General features: G+C 30.1%; 1 protein-coding gene across 1 annotated transcript in view; it reads right to left on the bottom strand.

Moving 5' to 3' along the window:
* The window catches only part of LOC111631628 (uncharacterized protein KIAA2026-like), a 61644-nt gene that overhangs the window by 12896 nt on the left and 28182 nt on the right, over positions 1 to 20566 (bottom strand). The window contains exons 4-10 of the mRNA XM_023375914.1: positions 18257 to 18468; positions 16685 to 16845; positions 9720 to 9828; positions 9577 to 9622; positions 9415 to 9506; positions 5850 to 6020; positions 3478 to 3642 (exon numbers count right to left, since the gene is read on the bottom strand). Of these exons, the coding sequence (XP_023231682.1) occupies positions 3478 to 3642; positions 5850 to 6020; positions 9415 to 9506; positions 9577 to 9622; positions 9720 to 9828; positions 16685 to 16845; positions 18257 to 18468 (956 nt within the window). The remainder of the gene's footprint in view (positions 1 to 3477; positions 3643 to 5849; positions 6021 to 9414; positions 9507 to 9576; positions 9623 to 9719; positions 9829 to 16684; positions 16846 to 18256; positions 18469 to 20566) is intronic.

Raw genomic sequence — 20566 nt, 5'->3', positions numbered from 1 at the left:
AACAAAAAACATTCTTGATAGATTACCTCTAGCTAAAAAAAAAACATTCTTACTTTATATATATATATATATATATAAAGCAAGAATGTTTTTTGTTAACTAGAGGTAATCTCAGAATCTATTGAACCAATTTTTAAAATTCTTTTGCTATTGGAAAGCTTATTCCTTCTGAATGAACACAGGTTAATAACTATTTTCATATTAAAAAAGAAAAATGAATCAGAATGTTTTTACTGTGGCATTTGTCAGCTCTGTTCAAAGTCAATCCCCTTCACTACCTGGTAGGCTTTTTTACACTTATTATGTTATTTATTCAAACTCTGACCCTCACTCCTTCCCAATTTCATCCCTACAAATTACCAAACTCTTTGATTGATTTATACCAAACTTTCCATAGTTACTTTCTGCCATCCTAAGGGAAACATATGTTACTCTGTAACAAGCACAACTTGACTCCCTCCCTGAGTTCCTAGGCAATGCTGGGCATTCTTTGCTAGTATTATATATAGAGACATAGACAAAATTTTTTCCTTTTTTGACATTTTTGAAATCAGGGAAGAACCTTAATACATCAAGAAATAAAAAACTGGTAGAGTCAAAATTTGGCCAATTACAATTACAATAGCCAAGAAAGTAATGTGAATAAAACTGTTGGTATATTTTGTCTTGAAAATGATTTATATATATATGTATATAAACACATATTAAATTCTATATAAATAATAAAGATAATTAAACCAAGTAAAAAACATAAACTACAATTTCTCCATTTTAAATATAAATATTTCCATTGTTATAAGCAACGTTCCCTTTAATTTTTTTTACAACTACATGAAACAAATATTGCACTGAGCAAGGAATATTCATGGACATGAAAACTATGTAATATTTTAATGCTTTCACCATTAAATTTAACAGTTGTTTTGCACATGGTCGGTAAAATAATCTCAAATTTTTTAAAGAAAGTATTCATAATTTTGAAAGACTAGTTAAAAATTTTAAAAATTGATGCAAAAGTTTTAACATATCAGAATAAAACAGATAAAGTATAAACTAAACTACCTGAATTTTGGATTTGTAACCTATAGTTTCTGAATAAATAATTTATATCTTTTTTTTTATTTTTTTTTTATATTATAATTTTTGAAAGTGAACAAACTCAGTTTTTCATTTATTTTGAAATAAGGTATTTAAAATTTACAAAACATGACAATTAAAACCAAAGTTTAACCTAAATTAACAAACTTCTTCAACTTATTATACAGGATGCCCCATACAAAATTGGTCCTGCTCATCAATTAAGTAAATTACTGTAATCTTCTTATTGGAAAAAAATGAATGAGACAAAATAAAATTACAATATATTTTCTACAAAACAATGACTAGTTGCTATCACACACCTCTTACCAATATCTACATTATGATCAGTAGTAGTTTTTAAACCAGTTTTAAGATTTCTGTCAAATGGGTTTTACATAACACTCAATTTTATGTGATGGTGTAAAATAATGCCCCTTCAGATGTTCTTTTAATACTACTGAACAATAAATACCTCTTAAAGAAAATACTACTGAAGCCAGATTGTACGGAAACTGTGAGATCACAGAAATCCCTTTTTAGCCAGGTATTCTTGGATGTCAAATGCTCAATGCGTAACACACAATGTATCTAGAAATTACCAAAGAGGACTATATATGAACCAATGTGAAACAGCTGCAGTGTGACTGTCTATAGTTTGCTGATGTCTCATCTAATTTTGTTCTGAATCCTAGCAATTACTTCTGTATTTCTTACTATTGCTACTATAGTATACATATTGGTCATCTTCCACGTATGCTCTATCTTTGAATCTCTTGCACTTGCATTTTCAGTCTAAAAATATTTGTTATAAAATATAAAAGTTCTGCTACAAAATATCTCAAGCTTACAGCAATAATTATTAATTTAGATAAGAGATGGCACCTAATGTCTACCTCTAGTACCAAATTACTTAGTTTCTAATTATTAATTATAGCATAATAATAGCACGATTAATTATGGTGGGAGTTTGGATTATTTACAGTAAATTTGATATTAATCTGCTGTTCCATTCTCAATGCTTCAAATTTTAGAAGTAACATCTAATTATCATTTTTATTGTAGCTATATTCTCATATATCTACTTAATGCAGCATGTCAAAGCATATTATAAGCTGCTGTAATATGCTTTGACATGCTGCATTAAGTAGATATTTTATTAACTGTAGTATGTGGAATGAACAAACAGCTATGTTGCCAAATGCTGGTGTGAGAGTAGCCTGGGGTACAGGGTAAGTCTATTACACCTGTATCACTTACTAGGCACAGATTAACCGAAATCTGTCTCCAAAGTTTCGGATCGCGAGATCCGATCTTAAAAGTTCTTATAGGAGGGCTTTTATGTTTAAGGATGATCTAGGCTGTGTAGTTAGATCTACGTCAGGATTCCTTGACACCAGTTTGCCAATTTATCGATCCGCGGACAAACACGCATATGAGATCTGATTCGGAATCAAGTTAAGAGACATTTTAATTAAAAACGAAATAATAAATTTAATAAAACAATAAAATAAACTCATAAAAAATGTGGACGATCGAGAGACAGAACTACTACAAATAATATACAAATTGAATGATATCTATGCTTATCTTATACCCAATTCGCGATCGAGAGAGAGAGAGCTCACAATATCGTTATAAAACATACAACCTGTTCTAGTTGTCGTTCGTCTTCTTCTCTGTAGGCAAGGGACACTTCGGAATTAAAGTTCATTTACTTCTTTGTATGGGAGTTCAATATGTGTACAAAATCAAAGTATATTTTCTAAGTGCAGACTCTGGACTTATTCTAAGTGACTCGACTAAGGGCATTGGTCATAAGGAGGAAAAACGTATGGAGTTTCGACGCTTCCAGATCTGTCGCTGAACTCCCCGAATTCGGACTAATTCCCTGTATATGTCACGATCAGTGACCAATCATCATGCAAAGTTCCCTCTGTGAGAACGGATGGAAAGGGGGATATGTGAGGGGTAAGCATTTCCCATCAAAGCGAGAGTTTTCGCAGACAAGGGAAAACAGAGGATGTTCTAACTTCTGTGAAAGGAAGTAATATCTGTTAGCTATTTTCCCCCCTCTAAAACGTCATTTTTCTCACCCAAACGAAGTAATATTTGGTGACAAAATTTTAACATTATTAATAAAATTATTGATTTAGACCCAGGGGCCTTTCGGGTCTCACACTGTTGATTTCCCATTTATTTTTGACTCTACCTTATATATGTCTATGTCATTTAACAAATTTCATTAATAATGATACTGAAATCATTTATTAATTGGAAATTAATTCATTCACTCCAAATATAAACAATTAAGTAAATTATGTCTAAATAAAAATTCATATTACAAACTTATAAAATTTTGTTTCTTAAAAAATTAAACTGAATTTTATAAGAACCTACTTTTTTATTTTTAGCATCTTCAACTTCAGAAAATTCTGCAATAAGATTTCTCAAAGATTCAACTCCATCTACTATTAATTCAAATTTTTCTATATCAGGATAAATTTCTTTCTTCTTATTTCTTTTTGATATTTTGGCATTTTCAGTTGATAATTTCTTATTTTCCTTATTATAAGTAAAAATTATTTATTAATAAAAATAATCTTAGATTAAATAATTATTAATATATAAATTAAAACAGTTCTAGCCTCTTTCAGCAGAAATATATTATTTATCAAATGTTTTAACAGCTGACTTGGGAGCAATCATCAGGCAGCCAACAGCCACATTTGATAAATGAAATATTTCTGTTGGAAGAGGTTAGAACTGTTTTAATTTATACAATACACAAATTTATTACTATTAATGTACTAGTAAAGTAAGTCACATTGAGAAACTCAAAACAATGTTTATTCATTGAGCAGTAATATGTCACAAATGAAAGATCATAAAGTGATTTATTGTCGAGAAAAGAAAAAATATGATAATAAAGAAATTAAATTAAACTAAATGAAAGTAAAGTAAACTAAACTAAAGTTAAAACCATCCATGTTTGAGATTTTGTCCAGTCTGGACTGAGGGAACTGTGTCTCAAACATAACGTCTGCAAGTCGCTTGACACGGCTAAAAAACATATACTGTATTTGAAACAGTTATATAAAATTTACATTTTCATGACAACTCAGGATATCTTCTATATTGAAGTTAAGACCATTTAGAAAAATATACATTTTCAAGTCTTTTCTTTATCTATTAACACAACCACAGAAGTAACAGTTAAAGTGGCTTGAAGAAAAACTTTATTAAAAAAGACAAATAATAATAGATAAAAATTCACAAGTTAAAAACGAGATCAAACATCAACCTTGTATTGGAGCCTTTCCTCCAATAAAAGGCTGACGTTTGATATTGTTTTTGTGAATTTTTATCTATTATTATTTGTCTTTTTTAATAAAGTTTTTCTTCAAGCCACTTTAACTGTTACTTCTGTGGTAATGGATAAAGAAAAGACTCGAAAATGTATATTTTTCTAAACAATCTTAACTTCAATATAGTTACATAAAAGTTGAAAACAGAGAATAAATAAAAACTGAAAATTTCCGATGGGATGAGAGGACTGAGTTGAGTGTAACTGCTGACATGTCGACGAAAGGAAATGACAATTCATTTAAATCGGTACTGGTCCAGGAATGCAGTTACAGCAGAGGCAATCAAAGAGGTAGGTAACATGGTGCCATCTAGTGTGGATACGAGACGTAAATCCGGTTCCTTTTTCTTAGAACTCGGATAACTTTTCCATAGTTCAACCAAAATTCCCAAAACTCCGCAAAAATATAAAGTAACTGTCTGGCTTTATATTCCAAAAAACAGCACCCAAAAATTTCAAAGATTAAGCACTTTTGTCATTAAGTGTCAAAGATTAAGCATTTTTTAATTATATCTTATCTGAGAGTTAATTATATTTTCCAAAAAGAACTTATACACATGCCAGGGCTCTACTGGGCATTTTGACACTAAAATCATCAAAATCTAACATGGGAATTTTTTAAAACTCGGACACAAAATCGCAAAAGTCATCCCAAAAGCATGCGCTTTCTTACTGCTCGCCCAGGCAAATATATAAGAGAATTCATACTAAATTATTTTATTACTTGAATGGTTTTATGTCTATACAAAAAAGTTTTCTTCTTTAAAAGATAAAATATTTTATCTTTCAAATATTATAATTTACTCAAATTCAAAATAGTTTTTTCTTGCCTGGAGCTAATAAAATGTGTGAATGTGTGAATTTATTACCATNCAATACTCGTTAGATCAGATGACGCCTCTGGAAAAGGGCAGACGTCCCTTTCTCATTCCACTGAGCGGGGAGAGAGAAACGGTTTTCAAAACACTAAATCACTTGATGAGCGCCCACCCCTTGTGGCTAGTGACACAAACGATTTCGGCACAAATAAAAAAGAAAAGTTGACTTCCAAATCTGATACATTTTCGTGTAAGCCTTGCAATGATAGCAAAAAAAAAAAAAAAAAAAAAAATGCAATATATCCAAACTTGCAATGTAATAAGGGGGCTACTGTTTTTGAATTTTTATATTTATAATAAATGCGAAAAATAAGAACTTTCTATTGTATTTCACACACAAATATTTCAGTTAGTTTTAAAAACCATAATTAAATATTCATGTAAACATCTATTATTTATTTATATATAAACAATCAACTAGCCTAATTTATTAAAACTAAATCAATAATCAGGCAATTAAGTTAGATATTTTATTTTATATTTATTTAATGAAATATTAAATTTTTAAAGTAATCAAATTTATATACCTCTTCTCCTTTTGTTGCCTTCAATTTGTAATTATCCCATTCTTTTTTTAAACGAACTCTTGCTCGTTTAACTACTTGCTGTAATTTAGATTCCCAAGGTTCCAGTTCTTCAAGAAGGTTGCATAATGTTTTATATAAATGAATTTCACGTTGTGGTCGTTCATTTTTTCCCTTTAAAATTAAAATATAGAAATTTTAGTATTATTTCAATTACACAAATAAATTTTGTCAACATTTAAAAGAAATTGTAAAAAGTCAAAATTTTAATATATAAAAAAAAATAAAAAATAAAAAAATATGATAAAACTTTAAAGTTTGTGATTATTATTATTTCAAATTAACTCACTTTTCTACATGAATACCTTGCATGTTAGCAAAAATAGTCAAACTACATAACTTAAAAAAACTTGTATGACTTTTGCAGCACTTTAAAACAAGAAAAGAAAAAAAAGAAGCCTTTTTTGGGGTAAGACAAGTGTTTTAGAAGATAATGTGTTTTTAATAAGATAAAAATGCATATGGGTAAACCTTTTATTAAATCTGATACCATTCAAGATATGACAGCTTATCACTATTTCACCCCTCTCTTGACTCTCAATATCCAATATGAAATAGCATCAGTCAATATGTCCTATATAGAGAAGTATTCTCACCAAATCTCTCTCTCATACTCATACAAGATATATATATCTTTTTTTCTCTGTGTATGTGTATGAGAGAGAGCTAACAAAAAACATTCTTGATAGATTACCTCTAGCTAAAAAAAAAACATTCTTACTTTATATATATATATATATATATATAGTAATGGTTTAGTGATGCCAACAAATGTCTGAAAGTGACAGATAACTAATGCATTGTCATATTTGTGAGAATTTACTAAATCTACGATCTATATATTTGACAAAACTAAGGATTTTTCAAATACAAACTATGCTATCATTTTAAACAGTTTGTTACAAAAACTAGCATTTTTTTTTTTAATGAGAAGCTTTAAATGAAAGTAGAGTAATTATTAAAATGATTTATCAGATATCTCAAACTATAACAATAATATAAAGGTTTCTATCAAAAGCAAATCAATCATGAAAAACTAAGAAGGCACAATTTAGTTGACAGAAAATGTCTAGCCTGCAATTGAATTAATAATACCAACTTTTAAAACAACATTAAATTACTTTCTTGTTAATATAACACTATATGAATAACTTAGCAAAAATTAAGTAAAAATCCATAATACTTTAGAATAAAATTTTTACTATAATATCATTTAAATGAACACATTTTAAAACAAAATGCTAAATATCAATAATTTCTTCCACTACAATAAATGATTTGGGTATAATGAATAAACTTTTGAATTTATCATCATATCTATAATGCATTATTAAAATACTTTTTATTTATTTGTTGCAGAAGAATATGATAATTTTTTCTATCTAAATATATATTTTTTAACTTACTACAGAAATAAATATTCTTACTATACTCTCTTCATGGTTAAAATTTTATTAATTTTCATTTTATAAATGCAAATTAAAAGTTTATCATAATTTAATAATAGAAGTAACTTTTCTAAATTTGCAACAGTCAGCTTATATGATGAGTAGGAAAATTATAACAAATTAGTCATAAAAATATTCAAAATTAAATCTTCAGTATCTTTGACAAACAGCTGAATCTTAATTCAAATAGTAAAAAAAATACAAAAAAAAAAAAAAAAAATTTTAAATTATCAAAAATTCAAATTATTCCTTTTAAAAATTAAACTGCTATTTGGCAGTATTCCATATTCTTCAACAATATCATATTTTCTCTTTATATTCTTATCAACTTTTTTACTTCTATGCTTACACATTATAAAAACATAACTAAACAACTTTGCTATCATAAATGCAAATGTTAATAAAACTATGAAATGTGGTGATTTTTGTCTACGACCCCAGAAATTTACAGAATATGTGCATTACGTAGAATTCTGGAAATGCATACATTCTATAAATAAATTAATTACACATCACTTTTTCTTTGCAAATTTCTTTTTCAAAATATTTTAAAAAATTAGCTTCAAATTACCCGCTTTATATTTAAAAATTGAATATCAATTTATATTTTCAGTATATAAAAATGCAAACATTTAATTTGCCAAGATCATCTTCAGTATTTTTGTAAAAATTTAAAATAATTTTTAAGAAAGAAAACTCACTATAGTATTTTCAGATTTTGTTTTAACAGATATTTTAATTTTTTTTTTCCACAAAGAAATTCATAAATAATTTAACTTTTACTAGTTTAGGTTTAGTAAATGATTGTTAAAATTGATAAAACAAAAAAAGCATCAATTTTAAAAATATAAAAAAAAAAATAAATAAATGTTATAGTATTTCCAATTTATCATTTACAAAATTATAACAACTAAAGTTTTTGAAAATATATTAAATTATAGATGTACAGTACATACATAAAAATCAACAGTATATATATATATATATATTAAGTATACACTATTGTTCTTTATACGTAAATTGAATGAAATTAATTTTTTACTTTGACATGAAATAGTGAGAAAAACATTCAATATAAACGAGTAATTGTTTGTAACATCATAACAATGCCAGGCTGCAATTTTTAATAATTTTTCAATTTAAAATATGTGCTTTCCAGCTCAAATTAGTAGTGTCTTGCCCCTATACATCATACTTTTCTGTTAGCAATAGACTCATGCCAACTATTCTATTAACTGTTTTCAGAGAAAAATTTTTGAATTGAAATAATGTGACTTCCAGTTTGCACCAGAAGCTTGTATATAGTTAATCGGGACCTCCTTCCCCAATCTTTCCATACTGGTCTCAGCTTTCATCTATCTAACTCCATTCTTAAGAGTAAGGAAAGAGACAGACAGACAAATTACAGTGACAATTTATTGGTCTCCAATTTTTTGAAATTGCAGGCCAATAAATGATTTTGTTCTAAGGATCAAAGTTTAATGTGTAAACAATGAAGATATATAATAACAACTCAAAGCCCGAGAAATATAGAATGAATCACCAAATGATCGCCTTAATATCGGGCTATAATATGGCTAATTAAATGATTAGTATAAAGTAATTTGACAATAGAGGTAGACGTTAGGCGCCATCTCTTAAGTAAATTAATAATTATACTGGTGGCGTAACTGGCAAGCGCACCGCACGGCAAGCGGAGGTTGCGGGTTCAAGCCCCGTCCTGGGCCAGTTCTTTTATTCCAGAAGGTTCTAAATTTATTTAATAATTTTTTATTTATAATTATTAATTTACTTAAGAGATGGCACCTAACGTTTACCTCTATTGTCAAATTACTTTATACTAATCATTTAATTAACCATATTATAGCTCAATATTAAGGCGATCGTTTGGTGATTTATTCAATGAAAATATAATTAATACTGATATATTTTTAAAATATATATAAGTAAGTGGAAAATAAAAAAAAAGAAAATCTGAAGACTGTAAAAAATGATATGAAAGAGATTAAAAAAATAAAAAAATCTGAAATTTATTTTAAAATTAAGTAATCAATACATACCAAACAATGATCACATAATGCTTTAACAAGCCACACTCTTTGATGATAAGTCAATTCATGAAAATCTTTTTTCAGAAATGGATTTGTATCACCTATTAAGTAATTAGCAAAATTAATTAAGATTTTTAATTACATAAAATTAATATTTATTTTACTACAAACCTAAAATGTTAAAAAAATCTGGTTCAATTCCAACAATATCAAATACCTAACAAAAAATAAAAAGCATTTATTTAATCATTTTATATTTTAAAAAGATAATTATGAATTTTCTAGAAAATACAAATATATTAAATATATGTTACCTTCCTGGTATTTTTATGTTTAGCATTATATAATTTATACCAATTCTCAACTCGAAGTTTTAACCGTTCATGCCAAATACGATAGGGCATTGGAGGTTTTCGATGTAATCTAGATTATATAAAGTAAATGAAAAAATTATAATGTAATTCAATTAAATAAAGATGTGAATAATTATAAAAAATTCTATTCTTAATAAATAAGCTATTATGCATACTTAACTTCTAAATATTTTTAAAATACAAATATATTACTGTGAACCAGGGCTGTGGAGTCATTTAAAAATCTACCAACTCTGACCAGGAACAGACTTGTTACCAAATAGGTCCAGGAATTCTGATGTCATCATTTGACCTCAGAATAAAAGCTTCAATAAATAGAGTTCTAATAAAGACAAAACACTGAAAATTTTTTACTTCAAAGCTAAAAGACTCCTTTAAGTAATGACATAGTCAATATATAAATATGTAATCAATAATTTTTACTTTTCCTGGCTGTTATATAAAACAGAGAGAAAGTATAGCAATCAATCAAAAATGATCCACCCCAAATTTTTACATTTTTGGACTAAGGACACCTTGAAATATCCAGAGATGCAAAAAATTTGGGGTTTTTGTTTCTGTACGTATTGATACTAAAATGTGGGGGGGCACGATTTTGTTCACTCTGTTTGAAGATTAATAACTTCTGTGGTTTTTGAATTGGAGTCAGATGGTTTAACACAGGAGTTATTAAGCTTCAAAGTGGTTGAATTTGAACTAAATTGTGACCCCCACACACATTCTAACATCCATGCATATAGAAAAAACACCAAATGTTTTTGAACTTGCGTCATTTCAAGGCAAATTTCATTCCTGAGTCCAAAAGAGTAAACATCTGGAGAAGTCATCTTTTTTTTTGTTATAAGCCTATACTGTTTAACAGCCAGGAAAGTAATATATACATAACAAGTTGGGAAAGTAAAAAGGAGTTGGAGTTGGCAAATTTTTGATGACTCCGACTCTAACTAAAACACCAAAACTCCACGATTCCAACTCCACAGCCCTAGTAAGAACTAATGTTTTCAGAATGATGGCAATTTTTATGAATACAAAAACTTAAACTTTTAATATGATGACACACATACACACACAGTATAACTCTTACTGTAATCATAAATAGTTATTATTCTTTGTGTTTGTTTTCAGCTCTGAAGAATATCCATAGTTTTTAATAGTTTACACAAAATTAAACAATGGTTTCTTGTGGGAATTCAGAAATGTAACAATGTTAATTTTGAAACAATTTATTCACTTGGATTCATATATTCAAAACATTGATTAGGTAATTTGTTACCTAAGCACAAGTAACTTGAGATTTTTTTCTTTTTCTTTCTAGACACCATACCCTAAACCAAACTTCCTTGAAATTACCAAACAATTCAAATTTCAGCCTGTCTGTCTTTTCAAAGTTTTTCCTCACTCTACAAAAACTCTCTATTCTGGGATTGCCCAACTCTACAATTATGAACCAAAAACAAACATGTATAATCAAATCCTTCTTATATCTGCTCTGTGTTAGGATCTTCTACTATATTCTAAATAAATTCTTTACTCCTCAAACTATGTCTCAAAACAATCCAAAGTTTATATTATGTCTCTTGCAGATCACTCTACTCAAAGTCCTACATGAGACTATATTCTAAAATCTACATTGTGCTTCATGCAGTTTGCTCCAAAATGTTATCCATCTATCCAGATAGATGGATAGCACAAAGTTATAATGGAAGCCTAGCTAAGCAAGTCACTTGGGTTAAAAATGCTCATGAGAAAAGTAATAGGTGCAGAAAATCACTACAACCACATGTGATCACAGGTCAATGTTATCATCTGTACAGGTGCATGCCTAAGTGATTACAATAAGCAGATTCTACTGTACATGTATAACGACATACATACTGTACATGTATACTGTACATGTATACTGTACATACTGTACATGTATACGACATACATACTGTACATGTATACGACATACATACTGTACATGTATACGACATACATACTGTACATGTATACGACATACATGTATACTGTACATGTATAATTTAGATTGCATAAAATATTTTATGCAATCTAAATTAATAAATTAGTTATAACATCAAATTTCATTATAAAAAAAAATTTTAAACTAAAACATGCATACTTTTATCTATAATGGTAAAAAATCTGAATTAAAAACCACAATTAAAAATTTCAATAAACTATTAAATCTTTGTAAAATTTGTAATTAAGACTAGCCAAACTGAAAAAAGTTATTTTATTTGAAACCATTTTTAATTCTTGAAAGTAATGAAGTAATTTTAAATTGTAAAATTCATTCATTTAAATACTTGTACAGTAACTAAATGCAATAATAGTAATAATAATAATAACTCTCCCGTGGTCACCACCTGGTCGTGGTGGGAGAGCCCAGTAGTTTTACAGATCCATAGGGCAATGCAGGCTGGAGCACAAACTCCTGGTAGGGACACTCATGCCAGTAAGGTCTATGAGGAGAAATGAAGCTAAGAGTGACCACACACCCACATTCTGTGGAGATAATCATTATGGTAGTAACCAGATCTAAGTATGATACCGGCTCAGATGTCGCCCGGGTTAACAAGGTCCGCGTTCGTGGGTTAGGCAGAGGCTCACGTTCGAAAAATAGGCTCCAGTCTCCCTTGGTTACCGGTGGCGAAAGCAGCGCCGGCCCAAGCATGGCTACTGCAATGCCCTCAACAGATGTGAGGAATCAACCTAGCCCTGGTGTTTCTGTGGCAATGCATCCACAGACCACAAAGGCTGGAAAACCACACCAACGGATGAAATGGACAACAGAAATGAACGAGTTTATCATCTGCACTTACTACACCATCACAAGACTCGAAACAAACATGACAGCATACAGACAACAACTACACCACATATTCACACAACAATATCCTCACCTCACTGTCACCGAACAAAGGGCTGTTGATCAAAAACGAACAATTATACACAACAACCTTATCCCACAAACAACACTTGAACTTATCAAACAACAGGTTGCTGATCAAATACATCAACAGACAGAAACATTTAACATTAATGAAGATCACGTAACCTGTCAGGATAATCCAGCAACAAGCATTGATAATAGTACACATACAACAACTACCATTAATGATACTACAGACACTTCCTCATCCATCACTGATAACATAGACATAGATTTAGTTAATACACTCTCACTTATATTTCAGGAAACACTCACTAAATATACAGGTACAGATCCCACACAAAGACCACGAATACCGAAAATCAACACGTCAAAGGTAGTAGGAAAAACACTAAATTATGTAAACACTCACTTACTACCAAACTACATTCATTCAATTTCTACACTCTCAGACATTCATACATTAGTTTATGCTGGGGCAGTCACAGTAGTAACACACCATGGACTGAAAATACACTCACAGACAGACACACACAAAACACAATTCTATCACAAGCCTGCCTGGCAGAGAAGAATAGAAACACAAATAAATGACATTAGACAGCAATTAGGCAGGCTGACACAATACACTAAAAACAACATAACACCCAAATTAAAGAAACAACTCAAAAACATTTTCAAGAAAATCAAAACACACACAAAACATGAACATCACAACACACACATTACAGAATACATCGATACACTAAAACAAAAACTCGCAGCCAAAGCACGTAGACTCAAACGATACAAAACATGTACACTACGAAAACAACAAAATAAATTATTCACAAACAATGAAAAACTTTTCTACAGACAAATCAGTACCAAAACAAACACTGATACACAGCACAGTGGCACACCAACAGAAGAAGAACTCACAACTTATTGGTCTTCTCTTTGGTCCAATGCTGTTACACACAATGCTGATGCAGGCTGGATCGAGGAGGAGAACAGAAACTTGCACAACATACCAACTATGCCCTGTGCTGAAATAAACATACACGACATTCGCTACGCTGTTAACAGAACACACAACTGGAAGACACCTGGTGTAGACAACATTCACAATTTCTGGTACAAAAAGTTTACATCACTGCACCAGGAACTAGCTAAACATCTAACACACATCATCATCAATCCACAAGACATGCCAAAATTTCTTACTCAGGGCATCACCTACATGAAACCTAAAAACAACAAAACCACAGACCCCACACAATACAGACCAATTACATGTCTTCCAACACTCTACAAATTATTGACATCCTGTATCACAAACAAAATATACAAACATGTTGAAGAACACGACATTCTTACAGAACAACAAAAAGGTTGCCGTAGAAATCACAGGGGATGCAAAGAACAGTTACTCATAGATTCAGTCATTCTACGGCAAGCACACAAACAACACAGAAACATACACATGGCATATATAGACTACAGAAAAGCATTCGACAGTGTTCCACACAGTTGGCTGCTACATATTCTACACATGTACAAAATACATCCATCACTCATTGCATTCTTCGAAAACACTATGCAGCACTGGAGAACAACACTACATCTCAGGGTTAGTAACACTTCCATACAAACAAACGAAATATTCATTAGGCGAGGAATTTTTCAAGGAGATTCCTTGAGTCCTCTCTGGTTCTGCCTAGCCCTGAATCCATTATCCAACATGTTAAACAACACGCAATACGGCTACAATATCAGACACGAAAAAACAACACAGTTTACACTCTCACATCTCATGTACATGGACGACATAAAACTTTATGCATCCACACAAAAACAACTTCATCAACTCCTACAAATCACACATTCATACACTAAGGACATACAAATGGAGTTTGGCCTAGACAAATGCAAAAAACTTCACATAGAAAAAGGAATCCTGAAGAAAGAAGATTTTGCACTTGGAAATGGAGACGTTATTGAATCCATGGAAGAGGGCGAGTTCTACAAGTACTTAGGATTCCAACAGGCCAAACTAACAGAACATACACAAATAAAGCAACGATTAATTAAAGAATACCAAAGTAGGTTAAACGCTATACTTAGAACACAGTTAAATGCAAAACACACAGTTAAAGCAATAAACACATATGTCATCCCAGTACTCACATACTCTTTTGGAGTTATACATTGGACTCACACAGATCTCGAGCAACTCCAAAGGAAAACAAGAACAACACTTACTAAGCATAAACAACATCATCCTAAATCCGCCACAGAAAGATTAACCCTTCCACGTAAAGAAGGCGGACGTGGCCTGATTGACATAGTTAACCTTCACTACAAACAAATACAGTCACTGCGAGAGTTTTTCTACAAGAAACAAGAAACATCACAGTTACATAAAGCAGTAACTCTAGCAGACTCAAATAACACACCATTAAACTTACACTCACATCATACAGACATGACACAACACATAAAAAGCATAGACACCATCAAGCAATCGTGGGCTCGAAAGGCACTCCATGGCAGGCATCCTTATGACCTGGCCCAGGATTTTGTTGACAAAACTGCGTCAAACAGCTGGTTAGATCGGGGATGCCTCTTTGGGGAGACGGAAGGATTCATGATTGCCATACAGGATCAGGTCATAAATACTAAAAACTACAGAAAACACATACTCAAAGATACAACACTCACAAATGACACATGCAGAAAATGTCACATCATGCCAGAAACTATACAACACATCACTTCTGGTTGCAAGCTCTTGGCACAGACAGATTACTTACATAGACACAATCAAGTAGCAAATATAATACACCAAGAGCTTGCAAAGAAACACAAATTGGCAGACATCCACGAACCATACTACAAGTATATTCCACAGACAGTATTGGAAAACAACACGCACAAAATGTACTACGACAGAGCCATAATCACAGATAAAACAATTTACCACAACAGACCAGACATCACACTCATTGACAAACACAATAAAATCACATACATTATAGACATAGCCATTCCAAACACTCACAATGTACAAAACACATGCACTGAAAAAATTAGCAAGTACACAGAACTTGCCCAGGAAATAAGGCATCTATGGAGGATGGATAGGGTAGTTATTGTACCTGTTGTTCTTTCCTGTACAGGTGTGATACCACACACACTACACAAAAGCCTGGGAACATTAGAATTGAGTAGAAATACATACATAACACTACAGAAGGCCACTATATTGAATACATGCCACATTGTTAGGAAATTCCTGAATGCAGACACTGACACACTTATTTAATTTTAGTTTTGTTTTGGTTGCTATGCCTTGACTCTGGTCCGGCATAGTACACAGCCACTGGTGTGAACCGAGTAAATCCCACTAAACCCAACATAATAATAATAATAATAATATAGAAGTTAAATAGATCTTTTAAAACAAAGAAAAAATGAAAATTAAATATATATCAATGCTAGCTTAGCAAATAAAGCTGCAAATTATACTTCAAATCTCTTTCAGATTGCCTAGATATAAATGAAAATATTGTGTTTTTGAAAAATAATTTAAATCAAACTCATTTATTTGTTATATATCAATGTATCAATTAATGAAAAAGACATTTTTATTTCTATATAAATTAAAGGTTTGGTTTGTTTGAGTTTCTTGGCACAAGGGTCATATAGACTATGCTGCACCTTGACAAATGGTGTATAAAGAATAAATGACAAATATATCTAATCATACTGTTCACAACAAAGCATAAATGACCATATTTGTTTATATACATTAATGACTTTCAGAAAGTCCAGCAGAATGTCAAGATTTGGCCTCTGGTGCAAAATTCTTGTCAAACTTGCATTTCTAAAATGACCTCTCAAATTCAGAGCATTCATACAGTATATGTTTGTAAAAATAAATTACTGTATAAATTAAAACTTTTCTAATTGTTTTCATCCCCTTTAATTATTAAATTAATAAGATGTAATCTTTTTCATTACTTACTTTGTGCGTTGATATGGTGAACTTAATAATGATGTAATTATTGTTGCTAAATATACACTCTCGCGAGGCATAAGAAATACTCGTTCAAGTGCATACATATGCAATTCTGGAATATTTAATGTTTTCTGTGCAAGAAACAGGAAATGTCCAATCTGTGGTAACTGTAAATTAAAAACAATTTTAAGATAATAAAATTAAATATAAAATTTACACTGTCAATACATTGTAAGAACTAGTAATTATTGATATTTTCTTTTATTTTCTATTTTCATGTATAATATCTAAACATCATTTCACATAAAAATAGAAATATTTTTAAAAAACAATAAATTACAATGCACCACACCTGGGAAATAGTTAACAATGTACATAGAACCAATAACCAATGTGAAATAATAAAAATAAAAAATTATTGCAAACATTTTCCAACTCTTGTTGGAAGGAATTGGAAAACATTTGTGATAGTTTTTGGTTTTTATTTTTATTATTTTACATCAGTTATTGGTTCTGTGTACTGTACATTGATAAAAAACAATATTTAAAGTCAACATTAAATATAGATATACATCAATAATATGATAATAAACTAAGGGTACGTTCGTAAAGTCGAACGAGTTAAACGAGAATGACGTCATCGTTATTCTTATTTAGTTAGACTTTTCGAACGATTCGTTTATAACTAAATGGCTGTTTCTAAAATCGAAGATATGAATGTTGTTAGTGCAGCCTTATCCGAAATATTTTTCTTAAATTTCTTCGGGTGGACAGTTATTTCAATCATTTCATCTTTTAATTCACAATTTAAACACTCGAGTAGATTTAGAAACATCGATTTCGTCGGCCGCCATTTTCTTAACGAAGTGAACTAACTCTTTCCTTCGTGAACTTCGTTAGAGTTTCGTTCGAAACGTCATCACCGCAGAGCATGCGCACTGAGCGAGACTACTACTTTTCGAACGATTCATTACTAACGCGTTTAACTCGTTCGACTTAACGAACGTACCCTAAAAATACAATAAAAATTATATTTTCAATTACATCAACAGATTTCATTTATTTTGATCTACGGTACAGAAAATTTTATGTATTAATATTTAAATATGTCTAAAGCTCCGATTCCAGAACATACAACTTTTATTTGTTTCTAATCTAAAATAATTTCTAATTAGTGAATTTTTATTTGTATATATTGCACTGAATCTATAATACTAAACAAAAATCATCATAGTGTAAAAATTTATTATGTGCAATAATAAATAAAATATATCATGAAATTAATTGATGAATTAAGATAACCTAACTATTTGTTCTTTTAAAAAATGTCCTACTTGGAGTGTTATACTAAATACACTAAGTCTAGAAAAAATTAAAAGACATTTCTTAAAAAATAAATATTTTAATTATCTCATGGTTAGCAGCTAATTGCATGATATTTGAATTTAATGTCAACTTTTACAAAAATTCTTTGAATGGAATATAAATAATTTTTGTTCTAATGATTCAATTAAAACATAAAATGTAAATTAAATGATAATTTATTACTGCTTTTGCATAAAATATAAATAATCCTACCTCCCACATAGCTTTCATGTTGACCAAATGATCTTGAGTAAGTTGATTTTCCCACTCAATCACTTCTGAATAGTCCCTCTTTCTTCCCACTTTTCTCCCAGGTACATGTTTCTTTTTGTTCTCTTTTTCCATTTTATCCTTTATTTTATTCACATAAAATAAAATTCGAGATGTATCATTTAATGAGGAGTTTAAAGAACGTTTGCTTTCCACTGTAAAATAAATTATATATTAGTTATGTTAATTATATATTTGATATATATATAAATAAATTTTTTTTATGTTGAAATAATACTTATTTTGTAATATGTCCATAATATATAGTTTAATTAATTCAGAAATGCATTTTTTACAATTATATATAATGATTAATACCATTTAATATGTCATCATTGTAAACAATCAAATTGAAAATCTTTGTTAGTTCAAACTTGGATAGTTTGAAATCCCGTTAGATCGTAACTGTATTTTTGTCGTGGCCAAGGATACAGAGATTTACATGTTAGGAATTCAGTTAGCTTGAAATATGGCTTCTTCATAATCCAAAATGAAAGTTCTGTCTGCACTATAATATGCATATGCTAACTTGTTCATTTAGATTGAAGTGCTCCATACTATAAACAGGGTTCCTACTCAAATTTTTGTTTTAAATTCTATGACTTTCCCTGACTAACTTTGTACAAATTCCCTGACCATCATGTCCCTTACAGTCAGAAAACATCACGACTTACTATTCACATAAAAACTTGGAGAAGCAATAGCGTAACTGATTATTTTTTCTAATTTACAGTTTTATATTTTTTACAATCAATGAATTAGTAAAATTAAAATTAAAATAAGCACATTTATGGCATGTCTTCTCTACACAAAATTAATTTATCCTGTTAACAACTCATAACTGTAAAACTTCATGGCTTTGAAAAAAGAAAAAAAGCCATTATTATTAAAAAATTCTGTATAATCCATGTACAAAGTTATAAATTTATTTAATTTGACCCTTAATAAATATTCCGAACTTTATAAAATATTAATAAACTGGGAAAATGTTTCAAAAATCATAAACTGTTTTGTTATGCAATCAAAATTATTAAAATAAAAAATGATAAATAATATATTTAAATTAAAATTAAGTTATTTATCATTTTTGGTTCTTTGTTAACAATCTTTTTTTTTCATCAGTTCATTAACACCTGCCCTCAAATTAAAAGTGTAAATTGCGTGAGAGAGAAAGACTTAAAATTTTTGAAAAAAAAATTTTTTTATATCAAGGATAGATTTTTCTCTCAAACTTATAATACTGCATAGTTAATACAGCAGTCTTAAAATCTAAAAGTATTTTAAAATTTAAAAATAACAATTGATATTGTTGTATGCTTGTATATTTTGTGCACTATAATTTTTGGGAAATTTTGTGCATGTTTGGGTGAAATTTTGGATTTTGAAAATATTCCACATCCCCTTTTCATAAGTTGCATTGTACCACAGTACTTCTTGCTGCCTGCAGACAGCTACACTTCTGAGATTGCAGACAGCTCATGTCTGAGATTGTAGCCATATTGCGTGTTGTTTAACATGTTGGATAATGGGTTCAGGGCTAGGCAGAACCAGAGGACTCAAGAAATCTCCTTGAAAAATTCCTCGCCTAATGAATATTTCGCTTCTTTGTATGGAAGTGTTACTAACCCTGAGATGTAGTGTTGTTCTCCAGTGCTGCATAGTGTTTTGGAAGAATGCAATGAGTGATGGATGTATTTTGTACATGTGTAGAATATGTAACAGCCAACTGTGTGGAACACTGTCGAATGCTGTTCTGTAGTCTATATATGCCATGTGTATGTTTCTGTGTTGTTTGTGTGCTTGCCGTAGAACGACTGAATCTATGAGTAACTGTTCTTTGCATCCCCTGTGATTTCTACGGCAACCTTTTTGTTGTTCTGTAAGAATGTCGTTTTCTTCAACATGTTTGTATATTTTGTTTGTGATACGGAATGTCAATAATTTGTAGTGTTAGAAGACATGTAATTGGTCTGTATTGTGTGGGGTCTGTGGTGTTGTTGTTTTTAGGTTTCATGTAGGTGATGCCCTGAGTAAGAAATTTTGGCATGTCTTGTGGATTGATGATGATGTGTGTTAGATGTTTGGCTAGTTCCTGATGCAGTGATGTAAACTTTTTGTACCAGAAATTGTGAATGTTGTCTACACCAGGTGTCTTCCAGTTGTGTGTTCTGTTAACAGCGTAGTGGATGTCGTGTATGTTTATTTCAGCACAGGGCATAGTTGGTATGTTGTGCAAGTTTCTGTTCTCCTCCT

This window comes from Centruroides sculpturatus, unplaced genomic scaffold, assembly GCF_000671375.1.
Source record: "Centruroides sculpturatus isolate CEXI.00-Female unplaced genomic scaffold, Cexi_2.0 scaffold719, whole genome shotgun sequence".
NCBI classification, from domain to species: Eukaryota; Metazoa; Arthropoda; class Arachnida; order Scorpiones; family Buthidae; genus Centruroides; species Centruroides sculpturatus.
This window is presented reverse-complemented; position numbering and strand designations above follow the sequence as displayed.